The 27,054-nt window shown below is 50.8% G+C and overlaps 1 protein-coding gene across 2 annotated transcripts in view; it reads right to left on the minus strand.

Annotated features, from left to right (window-relative positions):
* Positions 1–289: 289 nt before the first annotated feature.
* The window catches only part of EXTL3 (exostosin-like glycosyltransferase 3), a 120,014-nt gene continuing 93,249 nt past the window's right edge, over positions 290–27,054 (minus strand). For both annotated transcript variants that reach the window (XM_014947671.1, XM_014947672.1), the window contains 4 exons: positions 12,415–12,542; positions 8,419–8,563; positions 6,565–6,693; positions 290–4,267 (listed from right to left, as the gene is read on the minus strand). In XM_014947671.1, the coding sequence (XP_014803157.1) occupies positions 4,058–4,267; positions 6,565–6,693; positions 8,419–8,563; positions 12,415–12,542 (612 nt within the window). In that variant the 3' untranslated portion in view covers positions 290–4,057. The remainder of the gene's footprint in view (positions 4,268–6,564; positions 6,694–8,418; positions 8,564–12,414; positions 12,543–27,054) is intronic.

Here is a 27,054-nt window from a genome sequence, read left to right on the forward strand (position 1 = left end):
TCCAGCTCCCCACTTCCAGCGCACCGCGTGCAGGAGGGGTGGCAGGGCACTGAGCAGGAGGAGGGGGACGGTGATCAAGCTCCACAAGGGACACAAGGGGCTTTAGCACCAGATGCTGCTGTCCCTGGGGGGGTTTCCACCATTCTGAACCAGTCACCTGCCCCTTCCTTGAAGGGAAAACACAAACCTGGGGAGACACCTGTTTTTGGGGTGTCCCCTGGGCCACGGAGCTGCAGCCACGAGCCCCGTCCCCGTCCCAGCCCCCGGGGAAGCAGGCACGGAGACGCTCTCAAGTTAAACTCTCCATTTATTGGATCCTTTTACAAAAAAAACTCAACATTGTGCTCGTGTTGGAGGAGTGTTTCTTTTCTCTCAGTTTTTTGTCCGTTTGGGTTTTTTTAATTTTTTTTTTAATTTTTTTTTAACCCTGGTGCTCCCGGAGCAGTCAGCACAACCACGGCGCGGGGAGGAGGGTGGGAGGGGGCCGTGCTGTGTGACACCAGCGGGGTCCTGGGGGGGTTCTGTCTCACCCCAGAGGATGCTATTTACAGCCAACGTGGAGAAAGACCCCGGCTCGGCAGCTCCCGGGGGAAGCAGCAGAAACACAGGAAAGGGGAAAAGGCCCTTTCCCTGGGGAAAAGGTGCAGCCACCGAGAGACCTTCCCATCTCCTTGGTTTGGGACGTGGATCGTACAACCTGACCTGAGCTTGAGTTATCCTAGGACACCCCCAAAAATCACAGGAGAGTGATGGGCAGCAAGGGAGGATGCAGGGGATGGATCGCTCTCTGGATGGCAGAGGGAAGCCTGAGGACATCTCAGCCCCTGGGATGTGTGAGGAGCAGAAAGCTGAATCCCAAGTCTGTAACTCCAGAAGGGTTTTGGTGTCTGTTTGGGAAGATTTGGGAAAGGGCCACAGCAGGGGAGGACGGGGAGGGACAGCACCAGCCCCGCGGGTGGCGATGGAGATGCTCACGCTGGCATTTAGCTTCCTCATGGCACCCTGTCCCTCCCAGCACTGCCACCAGCAGGTCCCCCCTCCTCCTGGAAGCTGCCACCAGCGACTCACAGCACCCGTTCACCCCCTCACTCCCAAATCCTCTGCCTTCGGGGGGGTCTCAGCAAGGAGGACACCATCCCACCACCCGCACAGCCACCCATCCCATCATGCAGCCTCACCCCTGGCTCTCACAACACCAGGGACCCTCCAAAAATCCAACGCTATGGGAAAAAGATGAAGAACAATCTGGATTCCCCCCACAAATCTCCGACTGAACCCCACCAACAGATAGAACCCCCCAACCCGGGGCTTGTCACCGGCTCCGACTGCAGCCAAGAACGAGACACAGCAAACCCCGACCCCCCAGGGGGAAACACTTCACACCACGTCCCCCCCCAGCTCTTTCTACTACAGTCTCTCGCCAGAATAATATGATTTCCCTTAAGATTTTTGAAAATAAGTCCCCGAGAAGGGGGTCTCTCTGTTCAGATAAAGTGCAATCCACCGCTGCCGGCTCCCGGCCCCACTCCCCTTCGGGTCCTGCCCCACAGGCCCAGGGCTGTGAAAGGCAGAGCTGACACCAGGGACCTGGCAACTGCAGGTGGCTGCTAACGAGCCACCTACTAACGAGGGGAGAATTAAAGCCGGCAGCAGAGGCGTGTCGGGCCCCTCGGGGATGCTGAAGCTGGTGCAGCTGCTGCCAAACGACACGTTTCCACTCCGAGAGGGGCAGAAAACATCCTTCCAGGTGCTCTGGGGACTCATGGGAGCCTCTGATCATGGTTTCCAGGAGCCTGAGCCTTCACACACTCCGATTGGAGCACCTGATGTTAAAACAATAAGAGAATAAAGAGGAAAAAGGAAACATACGGAGAGGAAAAGATTCCCTGCTCCGTATTTCTGCGGTTCTTACTGCTGGTGAAGGCACGAGCCGTGGGCTCGGCTGGGGACGGGCTGCCCCTTCCTTTCCCCTTGTCACACAAGTGTGGGTGGCATGAAAAACGGCTGGAAGGTGGCTGGAGAGGCCACTGAACACCCCAAAATGCAGTGAAGGCTGCAGGAGGGGAGCGCAGGTGGGGCTGACCTTCTGAGCAAGCCCAAGGAGGTGCTGATGGAACCATCCCTGCTCCTCTTCTGGGACACACCAGAGACACGACCAGGTGGTAACATCCTTCTGCCGCAGGGCGCTGGGACGCTCAGCTGCACAGCTGAGGAGATGGAGGCAAATCACACACCTTCAACTTCCCATCTAGGAGCTTCTCCAGGCTGCCCATAACCATCTGGGAGGAGATGCCGTAACCATCTGAGGGAGACCATCACGCAGGAGAGGGCAATCCATGGCCTTCCCTCCTGTTCCAGGCCGGGATTGAAGCAGAAGGGAGCAGTGAGCTGAGCAGGGAGGTCAGGTGACCTCAGGATGGACCAGCCTTTCGCTTTGGTGGGAGAGGAACCAGCTCCAAAACCAGTCCCACAAACACAATCCCAGTGGCGTTTCCCAGTTCCTGTGAAGGAAAAGCTCTTGGTGGGATCAACCTTGGGCTGCAGCCCAAAGCCAGGGTGGGAGTGTGGACGGGATGGGGGGGTTTAAGGCAGTTTTTCTGAGGCCCACGAGCAAACCCGAGGTGGGCACGTTTGGCCTGGGGATGGGGCAGAGCGGGGACTGCGGCCATCAGAGCAACCAAGGCTCCGGCACCGGCACACTGATGATGAAGGGTCAGTGTCTTCTCCTTCCTCTTCTCTGCAAAATGTGAAGCCAGCTCGAGAGGAGGCCCCGATACCTCGACTCCCATTGCTCCAGCTCCCCCAGCAGGGACCAGGCACCACCAGAGCTGGCTCCTGACAGGTGACCTCCAGCCTTGGAAAAGAGGTTCATTTGACCAGCGAAGGCTCACGGAGCCCATCTCATGGTCCTACCAGAGCAGATCTCCACGGCCAGGGAACGAGGGCCTGAAAGGCAGGAGGAAAAGCCCCAAAGTGCTTGTGAGAAGGCCAGGCCAGGCTCAGAGACTGGCTCCAGCGCTGCAGCGGCTGTGGAAAAACAGAGGTTGAAGCTGCTGCTCCAACGCAGGAGCCTGGGGCATCACCAGCCCCTGCCACCCCACCGATGGATGGCTCCCAAGCCCCAGACACGCTCCCTGTCTTCAGAGGTTTCACAGTGCCTGCGGTGTTGCCCCAGGGGTGGAAAAGGACACCGAGGAGACGGCAGCAGCCAAACTCCCCCATGGCCACAGGACCCAGCACGGCGCTGGGAGGTGGGGAAGGACCCTCCAGGTCCAACCTCTTCCCTGCTCATCCCTCTCCAAGGGCAGGGCTCAGGGTGGTGAGCGGAGCCGAGCAAAGAGGTTGCCACCAAATGGCACCTGAAAGTCCTCAGTAGTAGCCACAGGGCAAGATGAGCCAGGACGTGGTGTGCGGGAGGGGAGGAGGAGGAGGAGGAAGAGGAGGAGGAAGAGGAGGAGGAGGAAGAGGAGGGTTGCCTGGTGGGAGAAAGGATGGGGAGAACAGTGGTGGTTGGAGCTGCCCTGGGAATAACCTCTCTGTGGTCAAACACCTCCACCCTGGCCTGGCTACAGTCCCCCCCCGAGTAGGCAAAGAGGTCCAGAGGCAAAAAGGGGATGGGTGGGGGGATGGGTGGGGAAAAAAGAAAAAGGGAAAGAAAAAAAAAAAAAAAGCCTCACGCGGCAAATCTAAAACACTTTCATTTTAAATAACAATAATTATAATTAAAAAGAATGGTTGCCCTTGGCCAGGGAAGGGGCAGAGCCACCAGCCAACGTGCCATTCCTCAGTGTACGATCCTAGGGAGTGTCTTTAGAGAAGCCATAACATCCCGTTCCCCGTTCCTGTTCCGTTCCTGTTCCCAACGTGGCCGTGTGGGAGGCAGGGAGGGGGGAAACGTGCCCGTCCCAGTCCAGGATGTCCCTTTTTGCTCCGTGGGAGGGGTGGCCGGAGTCAATAGCGAAAGGCATTTTGGACTGGCAGCCCTGCCAAAAAAAAGCCAAACCCTCTGCCCTCACCCGCGGCTGGGGGAGCCCAGGGCGCCTGGTGGCACCTCCTTCTAGATGAACTTGAAGCATTTTGTCTTGTCGTGGGGCAGGCGGGTCTTGAAGAGGACCGAGTCCACGCGGAACTGGGTGTACAGGAGGGGCATGTACCCGTACACCTTGACGAAGAAGTTGATGCACTTGTGTCGCTCGTGGAAGTGAGAGTCGTCGTGAGAAAGGGCCTGGGGACACCCTGGGCAGCGGAAAGTCCAGCGGGAGGTCACCTGAGAAGAGAGGGACAACGATGGTCACTGTCACCCCACTCACAACACCCTGGGCCTGGGGGGACATCCTGCCTGCGTCCAAGGTACTTGGTTTGACGTCCTGGGTGACTGAATTTCACTGAATTTTTAGAGTTGGAAGGGACCATAGAGATCATCTAGTCCAACTTCCCTGCTAGAGCAGGACCACCCAGAGCATGACGTGTCACAGTTGTTCTCCCCAGCTGCTGGCTGTCACCTGGGGGGTGTCCAGGCAAGGAAGGACATGGTCCACACCAGCCCTGTCAGAGCAGACTTACAGGGGGACACGACGATCTACTAAAGCTTAGCTGAGGTTTTTTGTGATTTAAGGTGTGAGAAGCTGTTTCAGGGAGAAAGACGACTTGAGAAAGGAAGTCCTTTCCTTTCAGCGGCTACAGACAGAACCATAGAATGGTTTGGGTTGGAAGGGACCTTAAAGATCATCCAGTGCCACCCCCTGCCCTGGGCAGGGACACCTCCCACCAGACCGCAAGGAAGGACATGGTCCACACCAGCCCTGTCAGAGCAGACTTACAGGGGGACACGACGATCTACTAAAGCTTAGCTGAGGTTTTTTGTGATTTAAGGTGTGAGAAGCTGTTTCAGGGAGAAAGACGACTTGAGAAAGGAACTCCTTTCCTTTCAGCGACTACAGACAGAAGGAGGCAGCACTTGGGGGGCAGAATTGTCCCCTTTGCCCTCTCCCAGACACTACAGAAGAGTTAGCAATTTGGGAGGCCTCCTGTTTTAGGCACCCAGAGGAAGATCTTTGCAGGGGGCTTCAGTTTTCAGGAGGTGCTGAGGAGCCACCGTTGATTAAAGGGCCTCCTTGTCCATCCTGAATCAGACATCCCATTGCAGTGCCCTTTGGTTTTGGTCTTATCTCAGCTGCACCAAACTCCACTTCAGAGTAGCTCCAGATGGGAAGAAAACCACACAGAAAAACACCCCCATCATATTTACGGCTGAGACCCATCTCCAAGGCAGCTGGCCTGCCACGAGGAGACATATGCAGGGCTGGAAAGAGCAGTTTGCCAGCAGCCATAAAGAGCAGAACAATCTGCATCCAAAATCCAGGCTCCTGGGGGCAGCCGAGCAGAGGGGCAAAATTGCCCACTTTGCCCTCTCCCAGACACTACAGAAGAGTTAACAATTTGGGACGCCTCTTGTTTTAGGCACCCAGAGGAAGATCTTTGCAGGGGCCTTCAGTTTTCAGGAGGTGCTGAGGAGCCACCGTTGATTAAAGGGCCTCCTTGTCCATCCTGAATCAGACATCCCATTGCAGTGCCCTTTGGTTTTGGTCTTATCTCAGCTGCACCAAACTCCACTTCAGAGTAGCTCCAGATGGGAAGAAAACCACACAGAAAAACACCCCCATATTTACAGCTGAGACCCATCTCCAAGGCAGCTGGCTTGCCATGAGGAGACATATGCAGGGCTGGAAAGAGCAGTTTGCCAGCAGCCATAAAGAGCAGAACGATCTGCATCCAAAATCCAGGCTCCAAATCCTGCCATTCATTGGTTATCACTGGGCAGGGAAACTTCAGCAAGGCTGCAGTGTTTGCATCAACAACCCCCGGACACAGATGAGCCTGAATGTCTTTGGAAAGCTACACAAAATCAGCAAGGAAATCATTCCTACTCATGCTGTATGGTAGGGAAAGAAGGCAAATTGGTCTTTTGGGGATCAGCTGCTCGGAAAGACCTTTGTAAACTCAGGAAGTAGCTCCAGATGGGAAGAAAACCACACAGAAAAACACCCCCATATTTACAGCTGAGCCCCATCTCCAAGGCAGCTGGCCTGCCACGAGGAGACATATGCAGGGCTGGAAAGAGCAGTTTGCCAGCAGCCATAAAGAGCAGAACAATCTGCATCCAAAATCCAGGCTCCAAATCCTGCCATTCATTGGTTATCACTGGGCAGGGAAACTTCAGCAAGGCTGCAGTGTTTGCATCAACAACCCCCGGACACAGATGAGCCTGAATGTCTTTGGAAAGCTACACAAAATCAGCAAGGAAATCATTCCTACTCCTGCTGTATGGTAGGGAAAGAAGGCAAATTGGTCTTTTGGGGATCAGCTGCTTGGAAAGACCTTTGTAAACTCAGGAAACCCTCTGGTCTGAGCTGCAGTGTAGTCAAACCCTAATTTTTCTGCTCGTCAGCTTCTGTGCTGGGAGAGAAGGAGCTGGATTCCCCCTGGACCAGAGCCAAAGACATCGACCAAATCGTTGTTCCTCCAGAAAGTCCACAAAGCATGAGTTCCCACCCCTGGCTTTACCTTTATGGGAGGTTTCCTCGTCAGGTGAGAGACAAGGAAGTTCATGGCGATGTCCTCGCAGTTGATGTACTCATCCACCATGTCGCGGATGGCTTGCGGCATCACGTAGGAGTACAGGTAGGCGTAATACTGGAAGGGATAAAAAGGAGCAACGTTGCTCAAGGAGGTCCCAAGCAGAGAGCTCAAGGGAGCCAGTGGAGAGACTCCCCGTAACGGAGTTAATCCAGCACCCAGGAGGTCTGCTATAGCCACAGCAGCAGCAAATCTAACCTGACTGAGTCCCAAAGCTCCTGTAACCTCAGAAATTGAGAAATGATGGGTTCAGCTGCAGAAACCCATGACTTGCCCACAAACTGCCCGTTGCAGCACTTGGCGTCTGTAAGATCCAAGATGCTGCAGTAAAAAAGGAAGGGTGGGCGATCCCATGGCCCTCCTTAGAACCACAGAATGGTTAGAGTTGGAAGGGACCTTAAAGATCATCTATTTCCAAGCCCTGACACCTCCCACCACACCAGGTTGCTCCAAGCCCCCTCCATCCTGGCCTTGAACCTCTCCAGGGATGGGGCAGCCACAGCTTCTCTGGGCAACCTGGGACAGGCTCTCACCACCCTCACAGCAAAGAATTTCTTCGTCATATCTAATCTAAATTTCCCCTCTTCTAATTTAAAACCGTTACCCCTTGTCCTGTCCTTGCCCTCGCCGTGACCAAGAGCATCACTGAAATGTAAGGAGACCGTTCACTGGGACACAGACCAGTTGCTGGCCACGTTTCAGTTTGGAGGAAGCAAGGGAAAGGGGTTGGTGAGGTTCAAAATCTGTTCTTTAAGAAAACGGAGTCCCGAAGCTCCTGTAACCTCAGAAATTGAGAAATGATGGGTTCAGCTGCAGAAACCCATGACTTGCCCACAAACTGCCCGTTGCAGCACTTGGCGTCTGTAAGATCCAAGATGCTGCAGTAAAAAAGGAAGGGTGGGCGATCCCATGGCCCTCCTTAGAACCATAGAATGGTTGGAGTTGGAAGGGACCTTAAAGATCATCTAGTTCCAACCCCTGACACCTCCCACCACACCAGGTTGCTCCAAGCTCCCTCCAACCTGCCCTTGAACCCCTCCAGGGATGGGGCAGCCACAGCTTCTCGGGCCAACCTGATAATGGAGTTAATCCAACACCCAGGAGATCTGCTGTAGCCACAGCAGCAGCAAATCTAACCTGACGGAGTCCCGAAGCTCCTGTAACCTCAGAAATTGAGAAATGATGGGTTCAGCTGCAGAAACCCATGACTTGCCCACAAACTGCCCGTTGCAGCACTTGGCGTCTGTAAGATCCAAGATGCTGCAGTAAAAAAGGAAGGGTGGGCGATCCCATGGCCCTCCTTAGAACCATAGAATGGTTGGAGTTGGAAGGGACCTTAAAGATCATCTAGTTCCAACCCCTGACACCTCCCACCACACCAGGTTGCTCCAAGCTCCCTCCAACCTGCCCTTGAACCCCTCCAGGGATGGGGCAGCCACAGCTTCTCGGGCCAACCTGGGCCAGGTTCTCACCACCCTCACAGTAAAGAATTTCTTCCTCATATCTAATCTAAATTTCCCCTCTTCTAATTTAAAACCGTTACCCCTTGTCCTGTCCTTGCCCTCGCCGTGACCAAGAGCATCACTGAAATGTAAGGAGACCATTCACTGGGACACAGACCAGTTGCTGGCCACGTTTCAGTTTGGAGGAAGCAAGGGAAAGGGGTTGGTGAGGTTCAAAATCTGTTCTTTAAGAAAAAACCCAACTCAACCCCACAAACACACAGACTCTGGTTGCTCTGAGAAGGAAGGGAAAGCTCAGGGCTTTGTGGTCCCACCTCACCTTATGGAAGAAGGCAGCACCAGTGAGCACCATCGAGAGCTCGCAGGAGTAGTTGGAGTTGTAGAGCCAGGACTGGTGGGGGATGTCCCACGCATGGTAGCGCCCCGGGAAGCCAACGATGCGGTCCCTCGCCTCTCTCCAGACCCTGCAAACACAAAGCCTTCCAGTGAGACACAGACCCAGGGAGCCTGGCCAGAGACAAGCCTGGCTCTGGCTGAGACCCACATGCAGGACTATGTCCTCAACACCAATGGAGCAGCTCCCAAGGGGGGCTGCAAGTGGTGGAAATGCCTATACATAAAGGAGTTGGGCAACTTCTCATCCAAAGAATGGCCAACAGCCATTGTAGTTTGGGAAAAAAGGATAAACGTGGTTCAAATGTGCAATTACCTTGCTTTGAAGTCCATTTAATTTTTTAAAAATAAAAATATGGAAAATTCCAACATGCAAAAGGCATCTTTTTATGTAGACTGTTGAGACTCTTGCCCAACTCCGCAGCCCTGAGGTTCTGCTGTTGTCAGGATGGACCCACTGGCTGTCACAGCCGCCCGAGTGACACGTGAACAAGGTCTCTCCCCGAGATAACTCCACTTTCTTTCCTACTGAAGCGCAGGAAAGGGCTGAACGCAGAAATCTTGGCCTTAATGGACAGGCAGAATTTATTGACCTTCTCTTGTTAAAGGCTAAAGGCTGTTAGACCTGAACTGACACATCCCTTGGCCACAGGCTGGGACCACAGACCAACGCCCCTTGGTCCAAAGCCCCGAGATAACTCCACTTTTTTTCCTATTGAAGCGCAGGAAAGGGCTGAACGCAGAAATCTTGGCCTTAATGGACAGGCAGAATTTATTGACCTTCTCTCATTAAAGGTTAAAAGCTGTTAAACCTGAACTGACACATCCCTTGGCCACAGGCTGGGACCACAGACCAACGCCCCTTGGTCCAAAGCCCCTTGGACCAAAAAGCTGACCTTGGTCCAAAGCTGACCGTGGTCCTCTCCTAGAGGCACGTTCGAGCTGCTCTGAGCTTGGACCAAAAAGTTGACCTTGGTCCAAAGCTGACCTTGGTCCTCTCCTAGAGGCACGTTCGAGCTGCTCATTCACAGGGAAAGTGCTCCTGACTCATAAATTGGAGATTTCCTAACTCATAAGGGCTGTTCTGTAGCCTTCAAAGAAAAGTCACAAAAACCCCCAGTGGCCCAGAACTGGTTTCTGAACGACACAGAGAATGGAAAACTTAAGACCTGGGAGGGAAAGGCAGAGAAAGAGGCAGGGAAACTCTTCCATTTGCCACCAGCTTCCCACAGCCCATACAGGGACATCCCTGCATGACACGTACGCCAGCGCTGCTTCTCTCCTATTCCCCTCTACAAAACGTCCAGAGAAACCAGGGCTGGTGGAGGAACCCAACATCTCCTGGCCTCTTCCCCCAAATCCCTAGGAATTCCCATCTCCCAGAAGCTCAGTTTCCTCCTCCGTAGGGTCAACATCAAGCTCCCTTTAGGGAAGCTGCTGAGATGCTGAAGACCCTAGTTACGCCAGGGGAGGTTCCGGCTGGATATTAGGAAAAATTTTTTCACTGAAAGGGTTCTCAGCCATTGGAATGGGCTGCCCAGGGAGGTGGTTGAGGCACCATCCCTGGAGGTGTTCAAAAGAGGGGTTGATGTAGTGCTGGGAGGGATGGTTTAGTGATGATGCTCCTTGTTTGTTGTGTGGGTGTCTATTTTTGTCAGTTGGGTTGACGGTTGGACAAGATGATCTTTAAGGTCCCTTCCAACCTAGAAGATTCTGTGATTCTGAGATTCTGTGACCCTGGTGCCAAATTGCCAGTTTCCCATCCCAAACCAGCTTCCTGGGCTCTGTCCATTTGGGAAAACCCTCTTGGGGCTGTAAGAGCATCCTTTGCCCTTAACAGGCGCTCGCAGTCGAGCCGTGGGGAATTAGAACCTGAGGTTGGCGTGTGAAGAGCGTGGGCTTGCTTAAATATTCTGCTCTCAGCTGAAGCCCACTCTCCTCCAGAGAAATCCCACAGGACAGCTGCAGCTCCAGCAGGAATAGTTAAGGAAAACGTCAAGTGCTTAATGCCTAACCTGGGAATTAAACCCAGCTTCCACGGCCAGGTGTCCGAGCTGCAGCACCAAACCCAGTGTCCTGGGCGAGAGCTTGTTGGACAAGGAAGGCTTTTCCTTTCTTCACAGCCACAAAATAGGGCAGAAGTGGTCTTTTTGGGTTTTTTCCCTCGTGGATGTGAGTTGCCAGTTCCTCCCACAGCCCCCATTCCCGTGCAGAGCCAGAGAAGTGAGGGCTGCAGGGCGATCACCAACGAGTTTCCAAGAACCCTGAGCTTTCATTACCCTTCCTGACACAGCCAGGAGCAAAAAAATGCATTTATTGTTACATCCTCTACTCAAATTAATGAAACTCGGCTATAACCTGGTAATGAAAACCGAGTCATTAACAGCGCCAGCAGCTCTCCTGGCACCATCCTCCCGGCAGGCACTTGTTCACTGCAGCTTCTGTCAATCCAGTGGGATTGTTTTGAAAAGCCAAAATGAGTCGAAACTACTCATCCCCTTTCACTTCTCCCACATCTCACTTTCCTACGAACGTGACGCTTTCTCCTTCCCAGCTTAGCCCCCAAAATAAGGACATCTCCAGAGAATCCTTTCGGGAGCGCTCCTCAGGAAGGTTTGCTCGGGGATACTCGCCTCCAGCTCGGCTCCTGAGCAGCAAACGGAGCAAGAAGAGGGTTTTTTTGGCCCCAAGAATTACAGCCTGAAGCAAAGCTTCAAGAAAACCCAGTTTTCACTTGGTCTCCAAGACAGTGACTCGTCCCCGGCTGAACGCGTCGGCACAGGGAGGCTTTGTGGGAACAGGGAAATGAGTGAAAATAATACACAGCCCCTAGAATTTTCATTTGAGGCTCTCCAGGGCGAAAACAGAGGAAAACAGAGACCAAAGAGGGGGGAGAAAATGGCCAAATTCAGATAAAGAGCCTGAAATGGGGCAGGGAAGGGAAGCCAGGAGTCCTGACGCCCACTCCCCGGCTTTAATCACTTTAACACCTCGTTTCTCATCGCTGGGCGAGAGCTCGTTGGGTTTGCAGGCGCTTTGTGCCTTTTAATCTTCCTCCCAACACGTTTTGGTGAGCGTGGAGAGCTGGTCCCACCTCCCGCCCCCCCGGCTGCTCTCGGATTCGGGATGGCAGCCCCCACTCCGTGCCCAGCAGCTTGATGAGCCACAGCCAAACGAGCTCCAAGCACTCTCTCCTTGTGCCATCCTCACTCCCCAGCACCTCTTGGGCAGCCGGTGAGTTTTCCTGCAGGAGCAGCCTGCAAAAACCCCCACGGCAGGAGCCCACGTAACCACCTTCTCCCTTGGCCCCAAAATCAGGCAGCTTTTGGCCAGGGCAAAGTCAAGGGGGAACGTAGATGCTGGAGAAGGAAGGTGGGGATGAGAGCAACCAGCACCAGCTTTTTCTGTGTAAAATCTGCCTTTTCCATGCTCTGCAGTGAAAAAAAAAACACTGAAAGAGCTGTCCCATCCCAATGTCACAATGAGCAACAGCAGCATCACACGAGCATCACGTCCTGCCAAGGCTGAGAAGGTCCTGGCCTGGCCAACGGCACCCAAAAGATGGAGCACAGCAGCCTCTTGGATTTGTTTTCCAGTTGCCTTCCACCTTAGGAAGCCACACACCCCAGAACCATTAAGGGAAGGTTATCAGCACAGCAAAAGCTGAAGAGTGGAGGTGAGGAAGCGTGAGCATCAGGGTTGCCTGGACAACCTGAAATCAGCCCACCTGCCTGCACTCATTAAACAGCTCGTTAGCATGCATTACTCCCCCAAGAAATTGAGTTGGAAAGCCATGGGAAGGGACGTGCTAGTCCTAATTCTGGCCTCGGCTTTAGCCAGGAGGCCACGCTGCACCTGAGCAGACTCTGGACATGGAAAACATCAGTTTGGGTCCAAAGGCTCCGTGATGGAGGCTACTCACCGGAACCCAAACATGATCTCGTCGTGGCGAAGGTGGGCATCGTCGTCGATGGAGAGGATGGCCTCCGTCTCGATCTCATCCCACGGCAGGAACCTGTTGTTCAGGCTGTTCTTCTCGGTGCGGACAACCTACAAGATGAACACACGGTCGTTACAGCAGCTGAAGGGACACAGAGAAGAGATTTAGGGGCTGCTCGCTCCGGAGGTCCAGCATTTCGGCACCGCTTCACAGCCCCTGCGATGGGGAAACGCTTCCCAAGGAAAAACCATCGGCTCACACCGGTGCCAGCTCCAGCTTCCAGCCCTTCTGCCTCTCACTGGGCTGCCAAAGCTGAGCCCGAGCCCCGGGATGCCAGGCAGGAGCTGTAAGGGCTGTGCTTGTCTGATCTGAACTGAACTGTTTCTGCAGCTCCCCATAATTTCTGCCCTGGACACAATTCATTTAAAATCCCTCCCCCTCTCCAACCTCTTCCAACGCCCCCCACTGTGTAACCTCCCTTATCCCCAGCCATACACGGGTGAAATCAGACTGAATTTGTCCTTCTTCTTGACTGCCCCTTCCACGCTGGACCCTTTCTCTCTCTCCCTCTTAGACTTTTCTCCTGCCCTGGCTGATCTATGGTCACTCTGTTCATCCCAGGCTTCCCGTCCTGCTCAATCCCTCCAGTCGTTTCTCTGGCTCTCCTCTGAACAATCCCTCTTGATTTAAAAATAAAAGTCCAGCCTGGTGAAAAGAATAAGGCGTCACGGCAATAAAACTCCATTAAATAAGATTACATTCGATCACATAAAAAAAAGCCCACACTGAAACCATTAAGAGTGGGAAATATTTGTATGGGGGATCTGCACGACAGCTGGGATGATTAAACCCCCGTGCAAAGCCAGCCTCAGTGCTTTTCATCTGTCAATAGCTGCTGGGGAGGGGAAGGGGGGGAAATGGAACATTCGACAAGAATGCATTAAAATATTTCACTGAAGATCCATCAAAAGCACGAGCAATTTATGGCAGGGAGGTGAACGAATGATGCAGCTCGACGCGGCGGCGGCGCAGGGCACTCCAGGAGAGCTGCCACGCAATTAGTGCCCCAGGAGAAGGCAAAAGCAGGGACAGACAATGCCAACGCAGGAATTTCTTCCCCCTTTTCTCTCCCCAGGTGGAGAAGCAGGGCAAAAATCAGCACGGCGTTTGTATTTGCTATCAGAGCCACTGTGAGCCAGCAGATGCTCCCAGCGACACCTTCTCTCCCTGGGAATTGGTGGAAAAAGAGGGATTGCAGGAACACAAGAAGAGAGATCGCAGGGTGATGGGGAGGGAAGTGGGAGAGGAGGCAACTGGTAAGACAGGAGTCAAAAAAATAGGAGATCTGGAACAACATTGGTCCTAAGGCACTGGCTCAGGAGGCCAAGGAAGACCTGGACACAAGGAGGCCACCTCCACAGAAGCATCACCAAAGCCAAGAGGCTGTGGGCATCCTCTGGATGTACCAACCAGGGAAGGAGAGAAGCCAAGAGTGGTCCCCCAATTGACAACAAGGAGAATTTAAATCTTCTCCTCATCACCACAGCTGTATCTGTGACTGGCTTTAGCAAACACAAGTGCTCTTGCAGCTGCACCAGGAGAAGCAGAAGGTTTGCTGGCTCAGAAAGAGGGGACATGGCTCCAGATGGGGCAGCTGGGCCCCGCTCAGAGATGCTTTTTGGACTGGAAGAGCACTTTGGCAAACTGATATGATGACAAAACTAAGAACATCGCAGAGGGCAGCAAAGCAGACCTTGGTGGGGGCTGCTGAAAGCTTCCAGTGGGACACAGGCATCTCATCTTTTTAATGAAGAGTCATTAGCCCTGATTTCCAACCCTTTTCTAATTAATCATCCAGTGCATTTACAGGATCTGATTTTATTACGTGAGTGGTTAAAAGCCTTAGGAAATTTTCTGCAACCCCCCCTGCACAGCAGCTCTCAACTTCAGGGTTGGCAGCGACTGCAAAACCACCCGAGAGCAGGTTCCATGGTTTCTCACACAGGCAAGGGCCCCTCCAGTCAATTCCAGCCTGGGCCAGTTGGGAACTGGTCATCACTCTCTCCAGCTCAACAACGATACAAGATGGGCTTCTGAAACAGCACTGTTTGGGACAAGAGGAAATGGCCTCAAGTTGCACCACTCTCTCCAGCTCAACAATGATACAAGATGGGCTTCTGAAAGCAGCACTGTTTGGGACAACAGGAAATGGCCTCAAGTTGCACCAGGGAAGGTTTAGGATGGATGTTAGGAGAAATTTCTACACCGAAATGGTTGCCAAACCTTGGCAGAGGCTGCCCAGGGCAGTGGTGAAGCCTTGAAAGATATTGCCCAGGGCAATGGTGGAGTCCCCATCCCTGGAGGGATTGAAAAGCTGGGCAGACGTGGTGCTGAGGGACATGAGTCAGTGGTGGGTTTGTCAGTGTTGGGTTGACGGTTGGACTCCATGATCTGAAAGGTCCCTTCCAACCTGGACAATTCTATGATTCTCCTGAGGGAGTTTCGTGACCACCAATTTTTTCCTCCCATTGCAGATCCTGCCTTCTAGGAATTCTGCAGCCTTATTAAACCCAGCAGAGATAGATAATGTAGCCTTCTGCTAATAAGCACGTGCCACGCTGCGTGGGGCTGTTCCGATGGTATTTCCTCCAAAAGGCTGATCTCAGTGAAGTCTGTGGGTGTCTTACTCATTAGGATTAGCAGAAATTGGACCGAATCCACTGTAAATTGATACGCTTTCCAGGCAAGGTTCTTCCTTGCCAGTTGAAGGTGGATGGATGGAAAAATTCCAGCTCTTCAAGGAGTTAAGTCAACAGGACCCCCCTGGAAAACTGTCCTCAGGGACAAGGGAGCAGAACGGAGCTGGCAGAGCTTTAAAGATGCTTTCCATAGGGCACAAGAGCTCTCCATCCCCAGGTGTAAGAAATCAGAAAAGGAAGGCAAGAGACCAGCATGGCTGAGTCAGGACCTGCTGGTCAAAATAAAGGGCAAGAAGGAACCGTGGAGGCCATGAAAGCAGTGACAGGTACCTGGGAATAGTACAGGGATGTTCCTCGGTTGTGTAGGGTTGTGATCAGGAAGGCCAAGGCATGGCTGGAGCTGAACTTGGCAAGGGATGCAAAGAAGGGCTTCTTACAGGTGTGTGGGCCAGAAAAGGAAGGCCAAAGAAAGCTTATCCCCCCGATGAGCAAGACTGGCAAACTGGTAACAATGGACAAGGAGAAGGCTGAGGGACTCAACAACTTCTTTGCCACAGTCTTCACTTTGCCTCACTCTCTCCCCAATCCTCTCCAGTCCATGGACCACAAGGCTGGGACTGGAGGAGTAAAGTCCCTCTCACTGCAGGAGAAGATCAGGTTCGCAACCACCCGAGGAACCTGAACATGCAGAAGTCTATGGGACCTGACGAGACGCGCCCCAGAGTCCCAAGGGAACTGGCTGATGGAGCTGCCAAACCACTCTCCAACAAGCACATTTCAGGTTATTCTACCATGTCTGAAGCTCTGCAGGTCTGCACGTGCCAGTGCTCAGCTTTTGCATTTCAGAGAAAACAGGTGTCCTCCTGCCTTTCATCTGGGAGTATTTAAGATTTAAGCAGCCTGTAAATCGATGGATCCCGAGGAAAAAACCTGGCAAATCTTATTGATTGACTTGTTTTCCCGTAACTTGCTGAACAACACCACGATGCAGCTATTGTCAATTCAGAAAGTGAAGCAGATCCTGCCTGAAATTGGGGACCCCAGAGGCCAAGAGAGATCAGTGCACCAGCATTAAACTCCTCCCTAGGGAGAAGGATGGAGCTGGATGCCTCCACGCCTTGAATAACCACATTCAGTTCATCACATTAGCTCCAGAAAAAGTTGAGAGCAACCTAAAGCTGTTGCCTTTGATGGCTTGTTTTCAAAGAAACTATCCCTATTTACAGCACTTCTAGGATGCAGCTAATCTTCATCAGACAACTATTTGCAAATCTTTTTTTGGCAAGGCTTTTGTAAATCCCTGCATTTTCCCCTACACCAAGGAATCACGTGGGGACCCATGGACAGCGATCCGAGATGGGACTGATGTGGCTGAGACTCAAAACCTTCCTTCCATCTCTCTGTCCCCTCCCGAGAGGGTCCAAGCCTGGTGCCTCCCCAGGCAAGACCAGGTTTTGATCTCGAGACCAGGTTTTGATCTCTCACATCCCGAGCTGCAGGAACGAGGGCATCGCCTTATTAGACAGAAAATCTAACTCTTGAGAGAGATAAAAGTCAATTTTCAGGAAACTTTTCTGCTTTAATACAAGCAACTAATCTGGTAAAAACAGGTTAGGGGGAATGGGAAAAGTATTTGATTCGGGGACTTGAAACATTTCTATCTCTTCTTAAAGTTTTTACATTTCAATAGCCCTCTAAAGCCACCAGATTTCTCAGGCATGAAACGGCCATTATGGGCACAAACGTACTCAGCAGCTTATTAGCTCGGTGAAAAAAAGAAGGGTTATTATACCAGCAAAGTATAAAAAAAAAGTTCAATCCTCTCCCTCACATTGCTTTAAGTGAGATTCAGCAATTTTTCATGACTTCATCACATCCTACAGCCGAATGACACCTTATTGCGCCACGTCCTCAGCCACAGGTGTCTCAAAGCACTCTTTCAGCAACAACTAATTAATCTTCCTCCACCACACGCGAGGCTGGGTGGAAAACACCAGCAGACACTATGGTGACCACAGATCTACACGCACAGACAAGAGGAGCACTACATTGCCAAATTCAGGGATTTGAAGGCCAGAGGAGGTCATCTTGAACACCTTGTGGGACCTCCTTACATAGGGGACCTAATGCAGCCACCCTTCCTCTGGTAGACTATCATCACATGGCACCATAAACCAGCTGTGAAAGAACTCAGACAAAAGAAAAAGCTTCATGGCATATGCTGAACCCTAAACACTTTCTGGATAACCAACAGCACACGGCTGGTGGGGCTGACAGCAGTAAATGAAGCCAAAAGGGACTTTGAAGTCACCTACATTAACCTTCTCCATGAGCGAGGTCACAGGGACCTCATATCTCAGACCCGAGCTGTGGCCAGCAGAAGCATCTCTGCTGGAAAGGTGCCCTGTCTCCATTTGAAGGCATCAAGAGTGGCAGAATCCACCTTTTCTCCAAGATGTTCACTCTGAAATGGTAACAACTCACTCGTCATTGTGAATTATCGGCCTTTGGCTCCCAGCTGTTCTCCTCGCTGGGCTCCTTCCACCCCAGGAAAGTACACAGATACCTACACAGGTACCATAACCAAAGAACCATAACTCGGCTCTTTTTCAAACAGATTGAGGTCTCAATATCTCACCCATGGTTGTTTTTCCTGCCCTTCCAGCATTTCAATGACGATTTCACCACAATTTTGTTTCCCACTGGTCTCAAGCCAAGAGCTCTGTGAAAACCCAGCAGAAGATGTTCCCTCAGCAAAGCTAAAATGCTGCGCTCTGGCAGAAGAGAGAGTCAGCAGTTACCCTTACCCAAGGAGATAAAAAGAGTGAGGAAGACACAACATCAGGCAGTGAGCTACAAGAAAGACCCAAACCCATTTACCAAAAAGCCACCTTCCCTTACGGCAAACACTGAGGCTCCAAACACTGAGCAGATCATCAATGGCAGGTCCTGCACGCAAACCCCAGCCCCTCCAGACATAAAACTACTCCAGATTGTGTATTTTTGGCTTATTTTGGGGCTTTTCCTTGGGAATATTTTTTTTTAAACACTTGGCCATCAGCTAAATGGTTCTTGGCTCAAAATCATGAACCTCCTAAACAGTTTGCAAACCCATTTGAGACCAACTGCAAGCCCTAAAATGCCTCTGAGCACCCGACACACCACATGAGAAGTTTCTCCTCCATTCAGCAAAACAAATCAAGGTGATACAGTTCCACAATGTGGGGTTGTTGTTTTTTTTTGACTCAAGGAACCCAAAACCCCACAACTCTGTGCAAGCCCATTTGCTTCTGGTGCTGTTCAGAGCTACGCTGGCTAAATAGATCTTAAAAATGTTAGACAGAACTAAACCAGAGCATAAATCTAGAGTTTGCCCAGCAATAATGCCTCTAACCAATACTTTATAGTACGTTTTCATACATAAATACAAAAATGCAGTAAAATCAATATCTTCCAGCAGTCTCCTTGCTAGAGAGCCTTTATGCTTAAGCTTTAAATTAAGTGTCACATACAATTTGATGGTGAAAACATGAAGAACGTCTATGCCCTTGGAGAAGTTTTGACAGTTCAACTTAGTGAACTGGATTGATTTCTGGGCAAAGAGCAAACTCTGCAAGAAACCGGGAACTTCGCTGCTCACATCAGGTCTTTCTGAGGGGAAAAAAAAGCCAGAAGGATGCCCTTAGGAGAGCTGGGTAATTCGGGGAGACAAAGAACAAGTTCTCAGGAAGAGGATCTGTTTCCATCAGTCCCAAATACGTGCCCATTCAACCCAAATGGGCTGGGGAAAAATAAGCACCAGGGATGAGGATACCACAAACGTCTTTTTCAGTGTATAGCTGAGAATTATGGCACTGGAGACGCAGGAGCCAAATGCATCTGCCTCCTCCACCCGGAGAGCTGACCTCCATCTCCACTTGGAAGGAAAAAGCCCAGAGGTGCTGCCAGCGCAGTCCCCCGGGGAGGATGTGGATTTACAACACTGTCAATCCCTTTTCTTGGCACTAACTCAGAAGGTTTTTGTTAAAAGATTCCGGGAGCAACCTGGCCAGATGCTCCAGGGTTGTGTCATTTCGCTTGCTGCTGTCCCAAGGATTGATCTGCTTGACCAGAGCAAAGCCCTCTGCAAAGCACTGATGGGGACAGCACTGACCTGAGGGGTGGCATCAGCCCAGGATCTCATCTGGGGTAAAACTCCCAATGAGGACCCTGCTGTCCCTACTCCACATGGAGGAGCAGGGAGGAGTTCAGATTCTCTCCATGAAGAAAAGTGATAATGCATCTCCCATGGGTGACCAGACTGACCATTTGGACTTAGCTCCAGAGATGCCACTGCCATCGTCCCCACCCATCAAGGAAGGTAGGATTTGCACATCTGGGAGTTGGGTGGGATGAAGATCATCAAAGAATCGTTAATATCTTAGGCAATTCTAGGATTCTATGTCAATCTTCATCCCACCAACATCCATCCACACCTTCAAGTCAAGCAGGCTGCTTCCCATCCACCTTGATGATGGCTTTTTCTTCCTGCAGAAAGCACATGGAAGCCAAGATTTCTGCAGCTCTCCCATGTGTCTGCAGCCCCACAGACCATGCTAACCTTGGGGGAATGCAATTAAAAAATCAGCCAAACCAGGCTTAATAAAAGTTCAGGAGGGTTCTGTTAGCAGCCTTTGGGAGGTGGCAAACTCCAGCCGAGGGGAATCATGAGCAGGTACCGAGTATCCCTGAAACTATTCTTTAATCAAGCATTTGCTTTCAACTCCTAGTTTGGACAAATTCAGAAATCCTCTGATTAAGAAAGTTGCCCAGATCAGCCCTGAAGACCCACAGACTCCCAGCTACACCAGGGTCCCGACCCTCGACGCAGCAGCACAGAAGTGCTGAGATTATTTACAAGACTCCTTAGGAGGAGAGGTGTGTGTGCAGATCCACACACGTGTAACCAGGATAAATCACATCTTTCCTTTTAATCTGGCTGACTCCACTCCCTGCTCCCTCTGCAGCCCAGGTGTTAGATCAGGCTGGCACTTGCTCCTTTGCAAAAGCAACCAGAGATGTGGACGGGGAAGATGACAAGTCCTCCTGGTCCCAGGGAAGGGCAGCATCCTCGAAGCTGTGTATTTTTTCGGGAGGGCAGCTGTCAGAGGAGGTTTGCACTGACCAGCTGGAAACCAAGCAACAGGTCTGGGATGTCAGATGGGGCTGGGGCAGACCGTAATCATCCCCGGCTACGGCAGGGATTCTGGGATCAGGAGAGGCTCCAGATGGAAACTACACACCTGAGGTTCACTCTCTTAAAGCTCTGTGTCATCTTCCCCCCATTCAACACGTCAGGGAGCCAAAAAGAGAAAAGAAGCAGGTCCCGAGGCATGTGCACGTTGGCTGCACAACAAGAAGCCAAGCTCTGCACCATCGCTACAGATGCCACCAAAAAATCTCTGCCTTCCCAGTCAGATGCTGTTCGTGTGAACCATGTGGGTCTGACCAAGAATGCAGCCTTTTCATTTATTTTCCCCTCTATTTTCTCAGCCTTTTATCACTACCTGCTCCTGGGCAAGCTGAGATGCTCCACAAAAGCTGGCAACATCACCGTGGCTCTTAGCCCAGACCTCAAATCTATTTGACTGCCCTTACCAAGGACAACCACGGTGGTGCTCACTGAAGACTATCAATTGCCTCCTGGAACTGCAGCATCAAACTCGTCAGCCCCAGGGTCCTGCCCTGCCCACGCAGAACAGCTTCCTCCTGCCAATCTCCACTCCCACCAGGAGAAAATCCTCCTGATTTGCAGAGGACAGAAATTCATCCAGTTCCTACTGGCCGGCATCCTGCTTTCCAAAGCCAAAACCACACTGAAAAGCACAGATCCAAGCCTTGAGCTCAGCCAGCAATTCTTCATTTAATGAGAAATTAAAAAATCCAGCCTCACCCGCTGCAGCACGATGCTCCTCCCGGCACACAGCCAGGCTGCTGGGAGAGGATGGGATGGGAGAATGGCCTTTCCACCATAACCAAACGCTTGGGATGATGTCCTTCCTCCCCACAATCCCAGCCCTGAAAACTCAAGGAAACGAGTCCAGCATGACATGGGACTACAGGGTGTTCCTGACAATTCCCGACGAGCTGCAAATCCAGGGGGAAATTGCTGCCCTGAACTTCCACACATGGAAACGTGGTGTTAAAGCTCTGGCCAGAGAGGCCACCAGTGCTCTGAGCAGATGGGCATTTTGTAAAGAAATTATATTCTTTTGGATGTGAGCATTTATGATAATGCATGGTTAAAAAACTTGGGATGCAAAGGCAAAATCACGGATGCGGAAAGCAGCTCTTTCAAAACCTCCTGCCCTGTTAAGACAACGATCTTCTGCTCTTATCCTGGGCACTCAAATCCACGAGATACTGATAAGTGGGCAGGGATGTGACCACAACTCCTGAATAAGCCCCGTTACCCTGGCAAAGCCATCCTGCAGAGAGATCATAGAATGGTTTGGGTTGGAAGGGACCTTAAAGATCATCTTATTCCAACCCCCTGCCTTGGGTTGGGACACCTCCCACTAGACCCAGGCTGGTCAGAACCACCTGCAGCCATAAAGGCTCCTCTCCCGACTGGTCTCTCCCCAGTAAACAGCCTTGAAGAGCCTGGCTGGCTCCCAGTTCCACTCTGGCTGGTCTGGATGAGACCCAGGCCATGTGGCAGTAGGTCCCCAATGATGTTGCACCAGCATCTCCTGCGGCCAGGCAAGGTGAAGAGCAGGCAGGAGAAAGGAGATGGCACTCCTCCTCCAGTGCTCATGGCCAGATTTCTTCCACATCACTTCTCACCTACCCTGAACATACTCTATGGCATCTGCTCTCTTGCTTGATTTGATGGCACTTGCTCCAAAGAACATCAGCCACTTATTTGAATGTCCACCCAAAACCAGATCTTCAGAAACACTCTTGGCAGGATGTTTCTTCAGTCATCTAGGGGCTTCCTCTGGCAATTCTTCACCTGCTTGTTTTCCCTTTAATCTCTGCTTCTAGAGAGGGATTGGAAAGTTATCGTTATCCCCTTTCTCATGTATTAATTATTCTGCTGCTCCTTCCCCAGTGCTTCCTCTTCACCTTGAAACAGCTCCTTTACGCCCTGGACCAGCCCAGCCAGACTCCAGGCACCTGTGCTTTGCTACCTCCAATTTAAGGCATTTTCAAAATCTGAATGAAAGGGATTTACAGACCATTTTAAGGCTCATCTCCAGAGGTACGGAAAGAGTTTCACTGGAAGGGTATTTAGCTGCAAAGCTACCCAAAGGCAGCGCACGCTGCATATAAATTGGCAAAACAGATGCATTTTTAAAATAGGAGTAATTAAATAATGCAACACAAACCCGAGAATAAATTATCCCCCACCGAGAACAAAACCACACAGGAAGATACGAGTGGAAATCAGTTTCTTAAATTGATACCGTGTCCGTGCACGTAATATGTGCAAACACTTGGTCTCCCTTTAAGCTCCTCGACTGCTACCAGTGGGTTGCTCATCTCTGAGATGAGAAAACAGCTTGCGATACAAATAAAACAGATTATTTATTCATTTTCAGAGGGGTGCAGCTGTCGCATCTTTCTAGAGAAGATAAAGGAGAAGAATGCTTATTTTAACATTAAAGGGATCTAGATTTTCACTTATTTTTATTCTCTCTGCGTGTTGCTGTTAGTGGCTGTGCAATTAAAGGTGCCCGTTGAGTTGGTTGTCCAATTGGATTTATTTTACAATTATTTGTAATTATTTGGCTCCGAAGAACATCCCTGGGAGAACAGGCTGCCACTTGCAGTTGAGGTTTTCCAATACCTCGTCTCCCATTCCCACTTCGTCTCCCTCCTTGCCCAACTTTACAGAACTCTGAGCTTCACACCAAAGCTCCCAGGGAAAAACCACTGGGGGTGAGGGGACAGAAGAGCTCATTCCCCAACTCCCATGAGTGGGGTTGGGACCACCAGCCAGATTTACCAACCGCTCTTCACTGCGAAACGAGAGGAAGTCATTTGGGGAAGGAAGATCTCTCCCTCAGGGTTTTGATACTGAAAACCCCAACTTTGGGTTTAGCGGGGTTGGTTCTTTGCAATGAAATCAGCAATGTCCAAAGGCACGACTTTCTAACAGATGTTGTGGTTCTTCTCATCGAAGCTCTCTCAAGCTGCAGCTGGATGAATGTCACAGAACTGCTTTCACCTGGCAAACCCCATCTTGGTATTCAATGCCTGAAAATTCAAATGCAGTTATTCTGCCCAGCTTAGAAGTAGTCCCAGAGCTGAAACACACTGGGGGGAAAAAATCTGGTGGCAGCAGCGTCTGCAGTGAGAGTATGCATGGATCCAGTGCAAGTAGGGGCACAAGTACACGACTATTTGTCTTCTGCAAGACAGATAAAGGCAAATAAACTAGAAATATCTATACATTATACCACCCATAGAGGCAAGAGGCCACATGGGGCAGAGCATCCAGCTCTCTGCAGGAAAGACAATGATCTTGCCTCTGAGACTTCCCCAGTGACAGCACCAAAACACTCGTCTAACAATAAGAAGATGTTCTCAAAAAGCTCTGTTTTCTCAGCCTTTGTTTCACCCTTTCAGCCTCCAAGCTCTTGTTTCTGGCAGTCCATCTCTGAGCTTCATCCTCACTGCCTCCTCTTCCTCTCCAAATATCTGTCTATCCTTCCCTGATCTCGCAGGACAGCTGTTTGGGAGATGACCGTTTGCTACCAATGCAAAGATCTTTGGATGGAAATAAACTGTTTGAGGATCTTCAAAAGTCAGTCCTATACAATAGAATCCAAAAGGGCAATATTCCTAAGTCATGAAAACCACCAAATTTCACCCAGTGCCTGATAGCACAGCATCAATTACGCGGTGAAACAACTGGGCTGGATACACAAGCCTAAGACCCAGGAGCTCAGGGCTGGAGAATCACGGCTATCAACACAGTAAACAAATAGCAGGGTTATCTCCATCTCTCCATGATCATCCTGATAAATTTTATTTGCACTATAAAATTCAATCCGAGGGGAAGCTTTTTCCCCACTATGACCTCCCCATCCCTACGGCGTCCCTTGGAATCTAATCATAGAATTGTCCAGGTTGGAAGGGACCTTTCAGATCATGGAGTCCAACCATCAACCCAACACTGCCAAAGCCACCACTGACCCCTGTCCCTCAGCACCACATCTACTCATCTTTTAAATACCTCCAGTGAGCCTTCTCCTGTTCTCTGTCTCCATCCAACCCGGACACCTGAGCTCTCCCTGGACGAGACCTTGGTGTGCTCGGGGAGAGCCAAGAGCTGATGAAAGGGGACACCTGCCTTGCATCTTCTGCACCAAAGCCATTTTGCTAATATTAGGTAAAACACAGAGATGCCATTTCTAACCAGCCCTCGCTGCTGAAAAAGAGAACACGCAAAGAGACAGAAAGAGGCCAGGAGAAGCTTTTAACTCTTTTCTCAAGGTGGAATATACGCACCTGGAGCTCAGGGATGGGGGATTCAAACTCCTTGTGAGTAGCAAAACCTTTCCAGAGGTACCCTGGTAAATACTAACAGCTCAGGAGCAGATGTGGTTACTGCCAGTGAGTCCTGGAACAGATACCACCTTTTGGCTTCAGTTTTAAGCCAAAACTGTGCTCATCACAGATGTGTTGGGCCAGGTAGAACACTGAGTGGGGATCTCATTGATGCTGAGCAAGAGCTAAAGGGTGGGTGGCAAGAGGATGGGGCCAGACTCTTCTCAGTGGTGCCCGGGGACAGGACAAGGGGCAACAGGCACAAAGTGGAACATGGGAAATTCCATCTCAACATGAGGAGGAACTTCTTCACTTTGAGGGTGGCAGAGCCCTGGCAGAGGCTGCCCAGAGAGGTGGTGGAGTCTCCTTCTCTGGAGACATTCAAACCCCACCTGAACACGTTCCTGTGGGACCTGCTCTGGGTGGACCTGCTCTGGCAGGGGTTGGAGGAGATGATCTCCAGAGGTCCCTTCCAACCCCTGCCAGTCTGTGATTGTGTACAACCTCAGTAAGTTGTCCTCCTTGGAAGAGCCATACAACAGCCCGGAACAGCCATACAAGTGCCTAAGAAAGATGCACAAACTGCAATTCCCTGACCTTATTAAAAAAAAAAAAACAGCAAGCAAAACCCCAAAACTTCTAAAGTATTGAAACCCACATCTCTCTCAGCCCTTGACCCTTGAGAAGACTCTCTAGGTAATTCATGCGCTTCTAATTTCATTGGAAAAGACATGTTGCTGGTCCCCTGGTCTGCGCTGAGAAGTCTGGCAGCAAATGGACTGAGAGCTGAGGGACGGACCCGAGAGTGGCTGTCACATCTCATCTGTGAGATGGAGAGCACGTACAAGTCAGCAGGAGCACCCTTGAGGTATCCTCTTCTTGCCAAGCCATCAGCTGCCGTGCAACACCAGGTCATCAGCATCCGAGGGATGGCAACCCAGCAACATCCATCTCGGAGAGACAGAAATGCACAACAGAGAGTCAGAGCAACTCCAGGGGAAGAAGAACGTGCTGGAAACCCAAGGGATGTGGTCCCAGGGGATTACTGGAAATATCTTCTTTCTGTTCACTAAGTGAGGCAGAGTTTATCTTTCCACACTTTGCTCTTTGGCTGATAGCCCAGCTGCTTTAATTAACAGAGACTTTCATCAGTGCAAATCCTCAGTATTGTTGTGCAATTACTTCTTCAGCAGGTTCTTACTCAGTATCTGTCAAGCAGGATTTCCACTGCAGCAGTAAAACAAAACACCCGGCGGAGCAAGTACGATTATTTTTAAATTTGTTAAAATTGGTACATCTCACTGTTTGGAACCCATTACATCTAACAGTGTACGTTCAGCATTTAAAAGCTGCCAGGTCCTATCCTGAAAGAGCCTTTGCACCAGCATTCGTATCTGGGAGCTGAAGGCATCAAAATGAACATTATATCTCAACTGAAGGAGGGAGGAATGGGGGTCAGACTATTAACTTTCTGAGCAGCTACTAAAAAAGCTGGTATATCAACTCGGTATATAAGCAGAGCCAAGAAGCCATCAAGTTTGCAGGTAGATTATTTTTTTGATGGGAAGAAGACAGAATTTATTAATGCTTATGGGGCTGTGAGCTGCAACCATAAAGAGCACTCAAGCACGGACACCCACTTTGGGCTTCCAGGTTTATTCCAGGCTGGAAGCTTTCTGGGGACCTCTGGGATGAGAAGGCTTAGATCTCACTGGGAAAGTTCTGATGGGTCTAGATGAAATGAAGACAGCTTTCTGCCAGCGTTGTCTGTCCTCAAATCCGTTATCTAGAGATGAGAGCTCTTTTATGTGATGTTAGAAGAAAAGAACTAGCAAACCCACACCACGATTCCCTAATCAGCATTTTATCTCTCATCGTTCCATGAGTACGGCTCACGGGGAAAAGCAATTTCCATCAGCTCAAATATCAGAATAAAGTCAGGATAATACTCTGAAAGGGCAAAGGCAGTTTCACCAAACACGCAATCTCACCTCAGCGCACAATAAATGCCTTCTCACTCAACGTGGCAGAGCCAGGTGATGACAAACCAGGACACGAGCCCCAGATGGGTTTCTGAGGATCTTCCCTTTGCTCAAAGGCTTCAACTGCTGCATCTTAATTGCTGGAACTCTTGGCCGAGCCCTACCTTACCCGGTCTATGTCCCACAGCAGCCCACTGTCTGCTTTCATCCAGAGGACCACCATCTCCATGCTCTCCAAGCCATGAACTTTGTGGTAGGCAATGTCACGTTCTTCAAAGCTTGGCTTGCCCCAAGATTTTCACTGCTTAGAGACCCATTTAAGCTTCTCCTGGTAGTCAATTAAAAAGCAAAATAAAATCAAGGGGGAACAAATGCTTCCCTCAAGAGGTAGTTAATACATCCCC

The sequence above is a fragment of the Calidris pugnax genome, unplaced genomic scaffold (assembly GCF_001431845.1).
Source record: "Calidris pugnax isolate Ruff unplaced genomic scaffold, ASM143184v1 scaffold154, whole genome shotgun sequence".
NCBI lineage: Eukaryota > Metazoa > Chordata > Aves > Charadriiformes > Scolopacidae > Calidris > Calidris pugnax.